The 14629-nt window shown below is 51.4% G+C and overlaps 1 protein-coding gene across 2 annotated transcripts in view; it reads left to right on the forward strand.

Annotated features, from left to right (window-relative positions):
• The window catches only part of IL37 (interleukin 37), a 45721-nt gene extending 31341 nt beyond the window's left edge, over positions 1-14380 (forward strand). For both annotated transcript variants that reach the window (XM_019662863.1, XM_019662862.1), the window contains exons 3-7: positions 9521-9619; positions 10793-10855; positions 13392-13511; positions 13719-13858; positions 14100-14380. In XM_019662863.1, the coding sequence (XP_019518408.1) occupies positions 9538-9619; positions 10793-10855; positions 13392-13511; positions 13719-13858; positions 14100-14348 (654 nt within the window). In that variant the 5' untranslated portion in view covers positions 9521-9537 and the 3' untranslated portion in view covers positions 14349-14380. The remainder of the gene's footprint in view (positions 1-9520; positions 9620-10792; positions 10856-13391; positions 13512-13718; positions 13859-14099) is intronic.
• Positions 14381-14629: the final 249 nt, after the last annotated feature.

Below are 14629 nucleotides of genomic sequence, written 5' to 3' on the forward strand. Positions count from 1 at the left end.
CTCCAGGTTGAGCTGTTGTTCAGCATCTTAGCTGTAGAGGACAGTGTCACTGGCCCTCATATGTGGGATCCGAACCGGGGCCCTCTGGCATCCCAAGCAAGTTCTTAACCATCGCGCCACTCGGCCGGCCCTGTTTTGTCATTCTTTTGACAAGATCTTTTGCAGACCAAATATTTTCATTTTCATGAGGTCCAAATCATCAGTTTTTTCTTTTATGGATCACACGTTTGGTGTCAAGTCTGAGAGCTCTTTGCATAGTCTTAGGCACCAAAATTTCTCCAGTTTTTTCTAGATGGTTTATAGTTTTATGTTTTATACTTAAACCCATGATCCATTTTGAGTTAACTCTTGTATATGGTTTGAGGTTTAGGTAGAGGTTAATTTTTTGCCTATGGATGTCTCATTGTCCAGCACCATTTATTGGAAAGTGCATCATTCTTCCATTGAATTGCTTTTGCTCTTTTGTCAAAAATCAATTGGGAACATTTGTGTGAGTCTGTTTCTGTTTCTGAGTTGTCACTTCTCTTCATTGATCTATATGTCTATCCCTCTGTCAATACCATGTTGTCCTGATTACTGTAGCTACATAGTAAGCCTTGGCATTGAGAAGAGTGTTCTCTCCCATTTTTGCCATTAATTTTGATTTTAAAATTCTTTGGACTACTTTTTTTGGGGTGTGGGGCTGGGGAGAGGGATTCCTTCTTATGTTCATAAGCTAGAAATTTTTTTCTCTTTCTTATTATTTCCCTCTAGACTAGAAAATCAGATTTCAATAAAAAGCCTTTAGAATTGTGTATTACTTCTAAAATAAAAGCCAATTAGCCAAGCATGCTGTCTTGATTCAGAGGAAGTTGAGTGGAATCTGTGCCACTCTCTTGGCTGCTGGGAGGCCTTCTCCACACCCACCAGGTTCCAGGGGACCTCTTGGGTAGTAGAGGTGGCAGCAAGGCTGACGTCTGTAGAAGCAGAGGGAGTCCAGCATTACTAATAGGGCTTAAAGAAGAAGAGAAGCCTTCAGGACCCATGGACTTTCTAAACAAAAACAGCGTAAAAAAAATAAAAACGACAGCGTGCACTCCAACAAATATCCAGCACCAAATTCAGCACGTGCTGGGCATGGCAGGTATGTCATGGAGAGAAGAGGGCTGGGCTAAGAAAGGGAAACTGAGCCCCACCTGATGGGGGCACTTTGACTGTGATCCAGCCCGCTGTGGAAACACAGCCCCAGTATTGCCAGGCTTTCATTTAAAAAGAGCCAGAAAGCTAGATTTTTACAGGAAATATTTTTATGGGAAGCAATTAGTATTAAAGACAATGCTGTGTGGGGTGATAGAATGAACTTGCTTGTGGCACTAACCTTTCCCAGGGCAGCCAATTTGCAACCTCTGATACTCAACCGGGTCAGCCTAGCGTGCCTGTCATTGCCTGTCATGAAGCTGATGTGATTGGTTGAGCAATTATGTGTTTAGTGTCTAGTGAGTTTACAGAGAGCCTGAGGGTGTGTGAAAGCAGTTTATTTGCCCATATAGGTCTTGCAGTCTTATTTACACTATTCACTGACTTTGCAAATCTTCCATGTTTTGTTATAAATGGCCAGAGCTGAAGCAAGCCTGCCTGTTTCTCATGATCAGCCAGTCAGCCTATGTGGAATTTGATTGTCTTGTGTTAACTGAGAGTCAATGGGTGTGATTCCTCTTGTAGGTGTGGTGGAGATGCCAGGGAGGGAGGCTGACAAGCTGAGTGTGAAGTGTCTGGGGAAAAGGGGTACAGAGGGCAATACCTAGGTGTGGAAAACTTAGTCTAAGGAAGCATCAGGAGTTCCACAAAGTCAAAACTATTTCATAACAATACAATACATTATTTGCCTTTTTTCCTTTTTATTTTTTATTTTTATAAGTGTTCAGTGGAGTTTTCCAGATCTACATGACATGTGATGATGACATTGCTCTGATGGTTAATGAAAGATGTTTATGTATGTTTTTGTATTTAAAAGTTTGTTTTCAACAAACTTCTTTGGGGTCCTTGATAATTTTATACATATAAATAGGTCCTGAAATCAAAGAGTTTGAAGACTGCTGGTCTAAGGAAGTGGCTGTCAATTCTGGCTATACATTAGAGTCATCTGGGGAGCTTTGAAATAACACTGACTCCTGAAGCCCACCCCAAACCAGATGAGCCAGAATACTTGTGGATGGGAAGTCATCAATGTTACCATCATAACCACCATCACCATCATCATCACCATCATCTTCATCATCACTATTCATCATCATCATCACCACTATTTTCATCACCATATTTATCTTCATTATCATCTTCATCACCATCATCATCACAATCACCATCATCACCACAATCACCATCATCACCACTGCCACCATCATCACCATCACCATCATCACCAACACTACCATCACCACCATCATTACTATCACCATCATCACCACCATCACTGTCGCCATCATCACCATCTCCACCATCACCACCATCACCATCACTATATCACCACCATCACCATCATCATCATCACCACCCCTATTATCACCATTATCACCATCGCCATCATCACCACCACCACCATCACCACCACCACCATCACCACCACCACTATCACTATCATCACCGTCATCACAACCATCACCATCACAACCATCACCATCAACAAATTTTGAAATACTGAGAAGAGCTCATGACTCCCCCATGTCATAGCTTTTACCTTGGTGCATTCAGGCCCAGCACAGCTCATGGGTGGATAAGAGCAGGAATAAGATAAACCTAATATGTTCTTTGCTGTTTTTCTCATGTAAGAATGGTGTGGAGACGGGGGTGGGATGGCCATTGTATGGAAAGCAGACAGGCTCAGGGATGTTCTGGGCTGTGAAAGGATCAGCAGTCAGCTTGAAATGTCAAATTTCCAGGAATGGAGTTCAGAGTGGCAGAATGCCTTATGTACGCCCAAAGCTTTATCTTGAAATAGACTTTCATGAGCAATTTATTTCATTTCTTGCCAGGAAACCGGCTTTCTGGATGCCTGAGAATGGGGTTGAGGAGGAAGGAAGGAGGCTGTCATGAGCACTCTGTGCCTCTGGGCAGTGGCCTTTTTCTTCTCCTGTGGAAGGAGGGTGTGAAGGCTCAAGGCTCACAGATGCAGTGTCTGGGTCATGGTGACCTGCCAGGTCCCCATGAGGTCTTCATTGCTCTGCCTTTACTCTGCTATTGCTTATTCTAACATTAACAACAGAAATGATCGTGACCCTCAGAGCTACCCCTCCCCTCTTGGGTTAGTTAAACCCCATGTCCTCTTTAAGTCTCAGTACAGAAGTCATATCCCCAGAAAGGTGCTCCCTGACCCCAGACTCACAGCCCTGGTCCAAGCCCTGGAGGCTGGCCCCTCTCTGACACAGCTGTTGTCCTAGGAGCTGTTTGAACTTGCTTGGTGGAACCTTGGTGGATGTCTGTGTCTCCCACCAGAGTGCAGTTCCCACAAAGCTATGGATGGTGTCTTCTTTTGCTCACCATTTCTGTTTCCAGCACCCAGCACAGTGCCTTGTGCAAATGAGTCCCTACAAATAGAGTGAATGAACACATTAGCAGTCCTGAGCTGGACCTCCCTGGGGCCATGCTTGTCCACGTCCTAGCCATGCCACTTTCTGGTCTCAGTTGCAGTGGGATGCTGAGGTCTGTGTCTGAGGCTGCATGAGGCACCATTAGTGCCATAGCTGCGGGCCAAGCACCCCATGGCTCTCAGCTGTGTCATGCACATCACTGCATTTCCAAAAAAAAAAAAGACGTTAGGAAGAGGTGATGTTTCTGAAAGTATGACTGGAACCCCTGCTCAGAAACACTTGGGGAGCTTTGTAAAAACACACATTTCTGGGCTTCATCCCCAACCTACTGAGCTAGATAGAATCTCAGGGCATGAGGCTGAGGATTCTCATTCATAGTCATTCCTATTGTCTTTTTAAACAAAGAACTGGAAATACAGCCACAGGATCAGAACCCCAGGGGATAAAAAGACACACAGATTTTATAAAAACATCTGCTCATTGGGGCTTACACCTCACTTCCCAACGTGTGTGGGATGTTATGCAGGACAACTGCGGGGAATGTGTCAAGCCCTCACCTACAGACACTGGTGGGAAACAAGGCTGAAATGAGAGATGGGAAGTGGATGTGTTGGTTTACTAGCACTAATGATGGGATGGCAACCATCTCTCCACTGACATCCAAATCCTGAATGTCCTCTGCTTTCTCATTCTGTACTGTCTGGATTCTGTCCTGCTCACTACCCAGCTCTGTGGCCCCTTACAAGCTGCTGGTGTTCTGAAGCTCATGCTTGTCCTGTGCCCCTGCCACCTGCTGGGCCCTGTTGCTGTGTGTGTGGGACCCACCCACCTTTCTTGCCAGACACTCAGACACAGTGTCCCCTTCTCCCTTGGACACCATGCTCGAATGGCTCTGTGCAGCCCTTTGGGCATGGCTGGTTCTAGAGAGAGAGTGAAGCTTGCTGCTTGGACAAATCTTGTGTTGCAGGATGCAGGAGGCGAACTGCAGTTCTCTGCCCATTGGACTACAGAGATCACACTCAGCTAGGTTCTCATTATGCACCCTGCTGAGGCCAGGCTTGGGGACGAGCTGCCCAGGAGAGCATGTGACCTGCATAGCAGTGTCCTCCCCAGAACTGCTTTCCTGCCTTCTGGGCTGAGGGAGGAAAGTAGGGAAAGGCAAAGACAGTCCTCCCCCAGTGTTTCACCGGGTCCTTGGGGAATGCCTTTCAGTGCTGGCTTGAGTGTGGCTGAGGACAGTGGTCTGGGACACTGGAAACATCTATTGGGTTGTTGGAAAAGTCATGATGTATTTTTCTATGTTTTTCGTTGCAAAAATGTGTCATGACTTTTCCGACAACCCAATATTTCCTGAGTTAGCGCCTTCAGCTCCAGTGAGTATTGGGTTTGTCCCTCGTCCTTGTCACAGTTGAGATGGGCTCCTCCTGAGAGACCACAGACTTCCTTTCTCCACACAGAACAAGCCCAAATGTGAGACTAAACACTGCATTGTCCTTGGAGAATAAGTCAGTAAAAAGGTCATGCCCTGAGTGGGGACATGCCCTCACATCTATGGGGCTTCCATCTGGCCCATAGCCCCTTCTGCCCCGTCCCTCCCACGCTGGCCCAAGCCTCTGATCATTCTTTTACCTGAAGGTCTGGACCCTTCTCAGTTCTGGTCCTTTGAGAAGGGCTCCCCTCAGATCTGGGAATCTTTCCAATAGTTTCTGGCATTTCCCCGTGGCTTCTGAAGGCCCAGAGAAAGCACTTGCCGCCCTGCAAGAAGACAGAAGAGACAGCACCCCACTGGAGAGACAGAAGCTGCCCCACAACAGGCAGGGCAGATGGTCACCTGGCTTCTGTCATCTGTTTGCCGACCAGCTTTGAAAGGTCCCACTGCCCAGGACCAGAGATACTGGTATGTGATGTAAACACTGGATTTCATGGGTCTTTGCTTTCAGACAGCCAGGATCAGTATGACTAGAATGCAGCATGTCACCTCAAGTGTGCCTTCCCAGCCCCAGCTCCAGCAGACTCACGATTTCTGTCGTCCTGAGTGTTTAATGAGGGGCAAGTGACCTGTCTTCTCAGAGCCTGGGCTGTGGAATTAGGCAGACTAAGCTCTCTTACATCTTAGTTGTGGGACCTAGATCTAATTTCTAAATTCTCCCAACCTGTTTTCTCATCCATGAAATGAGGATTGAAACAGAGCCGACCAAATAGGGTTGTTCCAAGAATTTAAAGTCATTCGATGAACCATGAATAGCAAGGTGCCTGGACCATGGAGAAAATATCAATACATTGTTGTGATTGTAGTTCTTCTTCTTTCTGTCTGTCCTACACTCTCCCCTGGGGCACTGTGCTCCCAGCAATTCCTGGGTGGGACACATCCTGGCACTGGCTGTGCCAATGGAGGGACAGTGGAAGAGGGCTGACAGGTGCAGGCAGGAAGCACCCAGGAGCCCAGCACCATGAAGGCCGCTGGAACGAGGCTGTCACAAAGCCACAGGGCGTGTGACTGGCACTGGAGGAAAGTCTTGCAACCAACGGGCAGGACCAGCCACACCAGCAGCCAGGGGCTTTCCTAGGGCATGGTGCCTGGCAGCACACTTGGGCCAGCCTTGCCCAGAGGTGGGGCCCTGCTCAGGAACCCTCCCCATTGGGCCTAAGACGGAGCAGGCGGCCCGCCCCCTAGCTGGACAGAAGCCGTAGTCTGAGTGTGGGCCAATGCAGTCATGGGTGGTGGCTGCGATGTGTCAACTATGGGAATGCAGTAGCCACTGCATTGAGTGAGCTGCCATATAATCAATCATCTGTGGTCGGTAATCACACCTGGACATGAAACCAGAGGATACATTTTCCTGCCTCCCGTGCAAGAAACACACGCCTCTAGCTGGACCCCTCCTGACCTGGGCTTGGGGGACTCTGCCTGGAACACTGGCTCTTGGGCATCCCCCCTCATCCCTGGGCTCCTCAGCCCCTCAGTGCACAAGGCCTTCCCCTTGGGGCTGCAGCACATGTGCTAGTGTCCCTGCCACAACGCTGGAAGCTCCTGAGCGCAAGGCCCTGTCTGACTGGCACAGTCCTCCGTGGCTCCGGCCTAGTGCTGTGCATACACCAAGGATGGGAGGGCTGTTCCCTCCAAGCACACACACAACACATACAACCACAAAACACACAGCACACAATAATATTAATATGTAACCACAAATACAACACACAAACATACACATAAAAACACATACTCTGAGAAAACATACATGCGCACAAAGTATACACACACAGGTGTATATACACCCCATACACACAGAAAACAAATGTACCAAACACTCACATTTGGGAAAATACAGCCTCTTAAGAAGTCTGCACGGTGGTTGCCTCAGTAATGAGGGCTTAGATAAGTGAAAAAATTATCTAATGAGTTAGATTCCTTAAAAATCACTGTAAGATGCAAATTTTAAAAGAGTACATAAAATAAGATATGTATATGCCTCAACCCAGCAATCACATCCTAGGACTTTATCGCAGGGACGTAATCAATGAAACATGCAAAGGTTCATGTCCAAGCATGTTTAGCATAATGCTGTAGGTAATAGCGGGAAAACGAAAACCAAAATGTCCAACACTGGGGATTAGGTTGATAAGGTCTGAGCACGTGTGACTCACAGGTGAGCTGGCCCTTGTTCTCCTCCTCACCTCCCACAAATAGAAACACAAATGCTAAGGGTTGTCAAATATATTGAGGTTGTGGGGGGACATCGGTGAGTTTGCAATGACGACTCCACACCCACTACTCCACACCCTTGTCAGATGACTCCTCTTGGTTCCATCCCTGTCAGGAGCCTTGGGTGGGGTCTCTGTCGCAGCCACCCCACAGGGCACCACCCTTGTCCTCTCTTGACCAGTGAGGACAGAAGTGCCTGCAGGTACCCAGCCCGCCTGCCTGGGAGGCAGGTTAGTGACCATTTGTCTTTATTTTTACATTATCTTTCCCTTCACCACCTCCCCCTCCCAAAGGGTTATGGAGAAGTTCTCCAAAGATCTCTCCTTGTTAGGAATTCAACAGACAATTTAGGGATTTTTATCCTAGCTGGCAAAGAGATAACACTTCCCCAGGTCTTCAGGCAAATAATGAAATACCTAGCAGCAACTAAACATGAAGTACAAACGTACTGATGAAGTATGATATTGAGCAGAAGCAGCAGGAGCACTGTTAGCGGGACAGGCATGTAGTGACACAGTGTGCCGACCGCACTCCTGCACACATGTGTGTGCAACACGCTTGCAGGATGAGCTGCCATGTGCTCAGAGAGGCCCGCGTGACAGTCCTGTGCTGCTGGGACTAGCTTTGAGACCAGGGCTGGATTGCCAAACCCCTAAACCTGCTGTGTCTTTTGCCTGGAAAGCAGTGAGGACAGTGCTTCCCAGCTGGGTGTCAGAGGACTGGGTAGCTAGAGACAGAAAGCCAGGGACTCAGCCCAGGCCTGGCAGGAGACAGCACGTGGCCAAGGACTGTGGCTGCTGCTGCTGGTGGCCCAGAGCTATGATCTTACTTGGTCATGTGGACTTTCCTCCAAATGACCAGCTGTTTTGGGCATTGTGAGACACAGCCGTACTTATGAGCAGATGAGAGCAAATGCACTGCAAGCTGCAAGGGAGCGCCAGTGGAAAGCCATCCCATGGGCCTGGTCAAGGAAGGTCCCTGGGGTGCTGTGCATGTCCCATTGAAGAAGCGAAAGGAGGTGTCAGTGGCGTCCCAGAGTGCACCAGGAGGGGAGATTACAGGTGGATATTTTTCTCTAGGATGTGGAGACTGCACCTGCCTGAACTCTGGGACTGGGGCAAAGAGCCCACATGAGGACAGGGACCCTGTGTCTCCTTGTCCTTCCCTCATGTCTCTTCTCCACACCTTTGCTGTCTGGGTGGACAGGCAGCCACACCGTCTGTCATGAGCACCTTGAAATGTGTTGCACGGATGAGGCACAACCTCTCCAACAGGAATTTGTGCCCATGGTATGGCAATGGCATGTCATTATTGGCTAAAGGAAGGCAGCTGTGGCATGTGCCTATGTACGCCCACACCAACTATTCAAAACGTGCATGAGACTGGCTCCTCAGGTCAAAGATCTTGAGAGCAGGAGACCAGCTGAGCTCCAGCACCCGAGAGAGAGCCACAGTGCGTGGGGACCCTGGCCCAGGTAGGTGATCTTTGCCCCCAGCTCAAGAGACCAGCAGACACAAGGGGATGCAGAGCAGCCCCAGGCCACCCTGCTGTCCCCACTAGAAGCCCCACCATGGACTGTCTGTTAGTTGTGACACCCACCCAGACACGGCTGAGCCCAGCAGCCAGCTGCTGTCCCCTAGCACGGTTCTGCCAACCAGCAGGGCCTAGCCACAGGGCCAGGTGCACACTGAGCTCAGGGAGCCTGCAAACCCTGGGACTACTAGCGTGTCCTCTGAAGGCTGAGCAGGGTGACTTCAGAGTCTGGAAAATACTGGTCTTCAGGAAGAGACCTTGGTTTCTTAGGTGGGAAGAGATGGCCCTCATACGACCACATGCCCTGCCCGCCTAGGGCCCTGATGGAGGCCTCCTGCATTTGTCTTGATTTAGGCAACCTCCTGAGCAGTTCATGGGAACAACCGCGGGTACTCCAGCAGCACCTCCAGTATCCTCACGTATTTGGGCACCTACGTTTCTGCCAGACACCTCTGTTCTGAGGTCCCCTGGCTGCCACATTCTGTGCTTTCTCTGTATTCCCTGATTTACCCCAAACTGCAAAGGCAGTGTTGCTTTGTGGGTTCAGGGGATGCAGCCAAATAAGAAACAACATAAAGTCAAATCGTGGATATCGTGCCCTTAGAGGGCCATCAGAGGGTGGTGGGGATGCATAGGGTGTCCAACTAGACCTCCTGGGGTCAGAGGGTGCCGTGGCCAGTGTCCTTGCTGTCCACTCAGGTTCTGCCTGTCATCCCAGGCTTCATCGCACTAAAAATGTCCTTTCTGGAGGAGAACACGGGTGTGGAGATGGACTCTGCAGGCCAGGAGAGAGCTGAGTCCCAGTGGAGCTCAGAAGGTGAGGTTCTCGTGAAAATGCACCTGGGGCCTTGGGGAACTTGTGAAGCAGGACCCTGTTGGGTGCCTCCCGGGGACCTGGCAAGCAGACTGAGACACGAGAGCTGGTAGTGAATTAGATGAGAGATGTTTGAGGGTGTCACAGGAACCTAGGGGCAGCAGGCAGCAGGTGAATGGATCAGCTTTGCCCAGAAGCTGGGGGCTGAAGTCCTGCCTCACCAGGGATGGTTCTGAGTCTCACAGATACAGGTCTGTCCCCTGGCCGGCCGGCAGAGCTGGGGCCTGCAGGGAGCTGAGTCAGGGCTATGTTCCTTGGAGAAAGGCACTTGGCTCAAGGAGGACAATAATAAGAGGAGGATTGACCCACTTGACTGCCTAATGCAATGTGAGGGGAGAGGCCTGGAACACGCCAGAAGCCACATCACGTGGCCATCAGAGTTAGACTAAAGTCAGGACAGTGTGGACCCCCCAACAGCAACAGCAGAGATGCCTGGGAGCAGCCCTGCTCCTGGGACAGGAACTACGTGTGGCCACTGTCCCTGAGGCAGGAGGAAGTGGACACTGGGCGGGCACAGTAGCAAGATGATGTCATTGCCCAGTGCCTGGGAACTTGGACTGGTGACACTGGATATGTGGGAGGGGTGGCCTCCTCCTGTTCCCACAGGGTCCCCCAGTCTCCCCACCGGCCCCTTGCCTCTCGGGAGCAGGACTGTCAGAGCTGGGGGACACATGGGAGGAGGGGGCTCAAATGGTGTGGGTGGGCTGTGTGATACTGACGCCCTGTGGTCACAGAGCCCTGCCTGCCGGGACCCGCACTGGGAGCCCACGTCGGGCTCCTCAGCCGCAGGCTGCATGCACTCTGTGCACTTTGGGTCCCTCCAGCATTTCTCCAACTTGCTATCTTGGCAGGCACCCGGTTGTTGTCACAGTTGTGGGCCATGTGACTCTACCCAAGTTGACACATATGTTTGTAGGAAGTTCTGCACTCAAAGTCGAGTCCCTCATTTTTCCTCTGTTCCCCATCACATTCAACCAGAAAAGTTACTGTTAATGTCTATATGCTTTGGTGTTTGTGAAAATGCACAAAAAAGAAGTGAGGCATTAAATGGCCCCTGGGCCCCTGAGTCCTTGGGACCCCCACTGCACGTACCAACCTCACTGTTTCTGATTCCAGATCCAACCAGAGGCTACCTGGAACCAAGCCCAAGCATCACCTCCCTCAGCTCTGCAAATGCAGGTACGGCACCTGGGTTGTGCCCTTGGAGACTCTCAGATGCTGGGGTGGGACTGAGTCTTCTTGTAGAAGCAAATCTCAGGGGCTGATGAGAAAGATGGGTCGCAACCTCTGCACAGAGAGAAGGTCACTCAGACCTGCCAAGGGGCTCGGGGGAAGAAAAGGTTTGAACCTGGGAACCTTCCAGCTGCTTCTTCTGACCACTGCTGGCAACTCAACCCTCCCCACAGTGTTTGTGACGACCAGGAATTTGGCAGCAAGGTGCATGGGGACCCACACCACTGAGTGTCACGGGCACACTGAATCAAGACCCATCCCAGGTCGCACGTGACCCTCACAGTAACCCCAGGAGGGAACATTAATCACCACTTTCCCGGTTAAAAAACTGAGGAAGAGGGGGTGACCACCAGCCCCAGGTGCACAGGTAGCAATGACAGATTCTGGAGCACGAGGCACTTTGACTTCCGTCTGCCCAGGTCAGATGAAGGCTGCCATCACCATGCCTGGCACAGGGCACAGTCAGGAGGCCTGAGTCCCAGCAGCACCACCGGCTATGTGTGAGCCCAGGGCCTTGCTCTGCTCACTGGGAGGAGACACGCTGCTCATGGTGCCGGGCAGGCTCCCCATCCCTGGGACGTGTCTGCCATGCTTTGCGTGTGCCCCACCTGGTGGCACCACCACACAGCCTGTCTGTTGTGATGCACAGAAAAGTGAGGACCACTGCCCCATGGGAGAGACTACCAGTACCTTCAAACCACTGACACTTCTCCCGAGGCCTCGAGAGGTCATTTGAAGATTGAATAATGCCAGGAATAATGCGAGAGAAGTTAGTTAAGAGGACATGCACATGCCTGAGTGGGAGAGGATGGGGGCCGAGTCAGGGGTGACAGGAGCGAAGCAAAAGTAAAGGACAGATTTAGGAAATATTTAGGAATAAAAAGCACAATGCTAATGCTAGAAATGCAACTTATATGGCAGGTCTAGTGTCACCTGGACCAATTGAATTGGAATTGCAGGGGTGTGGGACCCAGGCACCTGTGGTCTTGACCTCACCTACCAGGTGGTCTAGTGTGCAGCCAAGGCCGGGGACCATGGCCACAGGCCATGCCACTCGGAGTGGCCCTGATACCAGCAGCATCACCAGCACTAGGGATGATCAGAAAGGCAGAGTCAGGGATGTGGTCAGCGTTTCAAAAGGTGGACCGCTCGGCATCAATCTGGTGTCATGTTCAGAATCAGCCTGCATGGGTCCCATGAGCTCAGAATATCTGGGGCGGGGCCCAGAAAAGCCCCCAAGAGATTCTAGTGTGAGCCAGGGCTGGGACCCATGATTTCACCTGGCCCCATGTCACTGTACTTACTTAGGATCTCACCCAGGCCACTCATCCCATCCATAAATACCGACTATTGGTGATATTTGAGCACTAGTCCTGGGCCAAGCAGAACAGTGAAAGTCAGACAGGGGCCCTACGCTCAGGAGCTCCCAGCACTTTGGGGCACAAGGCAGGGACACTAGCACATGTGCTGCAGCCCTGAGGGGAAGGCCTCATGCATCGAGGGGCTGAGGGGATGAGGGGGACGGCCGAGAACCAGTGTTCCAGGCAGAGTCCCCCGAGCCCAGGTCAGGAGGGGTCCAGCTAGAGGCGTGTATTTCCTGCACGGGAGGTAGAAAAATGTGGCCTCTGGTTTCACGTCCAGGTGTGATTACCGACCACAGATGATTGATTATATGGCAGCTCACTCAATGCAGTGGCTACTGCATTCCCATAGTTGACACATCGCAGCCACCACCCATGACTGCATTGGCCCACACTCAGACTACGGCTTCTGTCCAGCTAGGGGGCGGGCCGCCTGCTCCGTCTTAGGCCCAATGGGGAGGGTTCCTGAGCAGGGCCCCACCTCTGGGCAAGGCTGGCCCAAGTGTGCTGCCAGGCACCATGCCCTAGGAAAGCCCCTGGCTGCTGGTGTGGCTGGTCCTGCCCGTTGGTTGCAAGACTTTCCTCCAGTGCCAGTCACACGCCCTGTGGCTTTGTGACAGCCTCGTTCCAGCGGCCTTCATGGTGCTGGGCTCCTGGGTGCTTCCTGCCTGCACCTGTCAGCCCTCTTCCACTGTCCCTCCATTGGCACAGCCAGTGCCAGGATGTGTCCCACCCCAGGCATTGCTGGGAGCACAGTGTCCCAGGGGAGAGTGTAGGACAGAACGGAAGAAGAATGGTTAACATGTACAGAGACGGAGCTCTTTTCAAAATCAGACATCTGCTAAGTGCCATTCATCTGTACAAGCGTTTTAATTAACATCTCTCTGAGGCAGCTGCTGTTATTACCCCTATTTCTCAGGGAGGACATTGAGATTTTGAGAGGTTAGTGACTCCTGTGTCCTACAGCGGCAGAGTTTGGATTTGCACCCATGTGTCAAAATCTGGCCTGGAGCAAGGCTGGAAGCCTGGGGTGGCAGAAGCCTCTAGTGGGCTGCTGTCCAGGGCAGGAAGGGCCGAGCTGTCCATTCTCAGTGTGAAGCTGGTATCTGGTTACGCTCTAGATCTAAAAGTTGTCACCAAAGTCCCAGAGAAGTTCAACATCTACGACCAGGACCACAAAGTGTTGATGCTGGACTACGGGACCCTCAAGGCTGTGCCAGACAAGACCTGCATATTCCCAGGTGACTCTGTCAGCTATTTTCTGTACCCAGGGGACGGTCTTCCTCCGGGTCCAGCAGAGCCCCAGGGACTGCTAGGAATGGAATGGCGGGTCTGTGGCCATGACCATATCCGAGGGAGGTCTTTGTGGACTGTGGGGCTTGGACTCTAAGCCCTGTCAGATGGCAGGCCCACTCTGAGGACAAACCCGCTCTTCTCTCTGTTCCCAGAGACCTTCTTTGTCTTGGCCTCTCGCTTGTGCTCAGCCTGTGAGAAGGAAAATCCGATTCTCTTGGCGGTCTCTAATGGAGAGCTTTGTCTCTGCTGTGAAAAGGACAAGACGAAAGATCACCCCTCCCTTCAGCTGAAGGTGAGCATTCCAGCCCAATTTCCTGTCCCCTCAGCCACCCCGAAGGGGAACACCAAGACCCGCAGTATCTCTCAGTCTGCACAAATTCTCACCTCGGCTGGTCCAAAGGAGCACCGCTTCCGGGAAGGGGGATAGAAAGGCTTCCTGTTCCCCGACAGGCTCTCCAAAAACCTGCAGCTGGGCCAGCTACCCCTCCCCCACCCCAGGGGAAACTCTAGCTAATTACCCCTTTCCCTCCTAGATGCAGAATTTGGAACTCGTAGCTGCCCAGCAGGAAGCAGAGCAACTGCCCTTCACCTTCTACAGGGAGCCGGTGGGCTCCCGCAACATACTGGAGTCAGCTGCTCACACTGGTTGGTTCCTTGGCACGTCCTTCAACCCTGGGGAACCTGTGGAGATGACGGATAGTCTTGGGGGCAACAAATGCACCCAGTTTTCATTTGAGCACGTTTGTGAAGCTGCAGTGAGCCCAAGCAAGGCTAGTGGGTAGGAGGCCTTCCCTCTTTCTGTGATGAAATAAAGTTTTGGCCACAGTGCTCCCCCAGTGTCAGTCTCTGCAGTGCACCCGGTACACAGTCAGGCCAGGTGGATTTAGCCATTGCCTTGGGGAGGGGCCGTGGGCTCTGGGATGTGTTCCTGCTAGGGTTTGCCAGGGGCCGGAGACTGACCCCGGGGCAGAAGCACACGGAAGTGGCTTAGTCTGTGTCTAGGGCCCGTGTGACCAGAAGAAAAGCGACAGCAATCACCACCATCCAAGTGATAAATGGAAAA

The sequence above is a fragment of the Hipposideros armiger genome, unplaced genomic scaffold, assembly GCF_001890085.2.
Source record: "Hipposideros armiger isolate ML-2016 unplaced genomic scaffold, ASM189008v1 scaffold_382, whole genome shotgun sequence".
Lineage (NCBI taxonomy): Eukaryota > Metazoa > Chordata > Mammalia > Chiroptera > Hipposideridae > Hipposideros > Hipposideros armiger.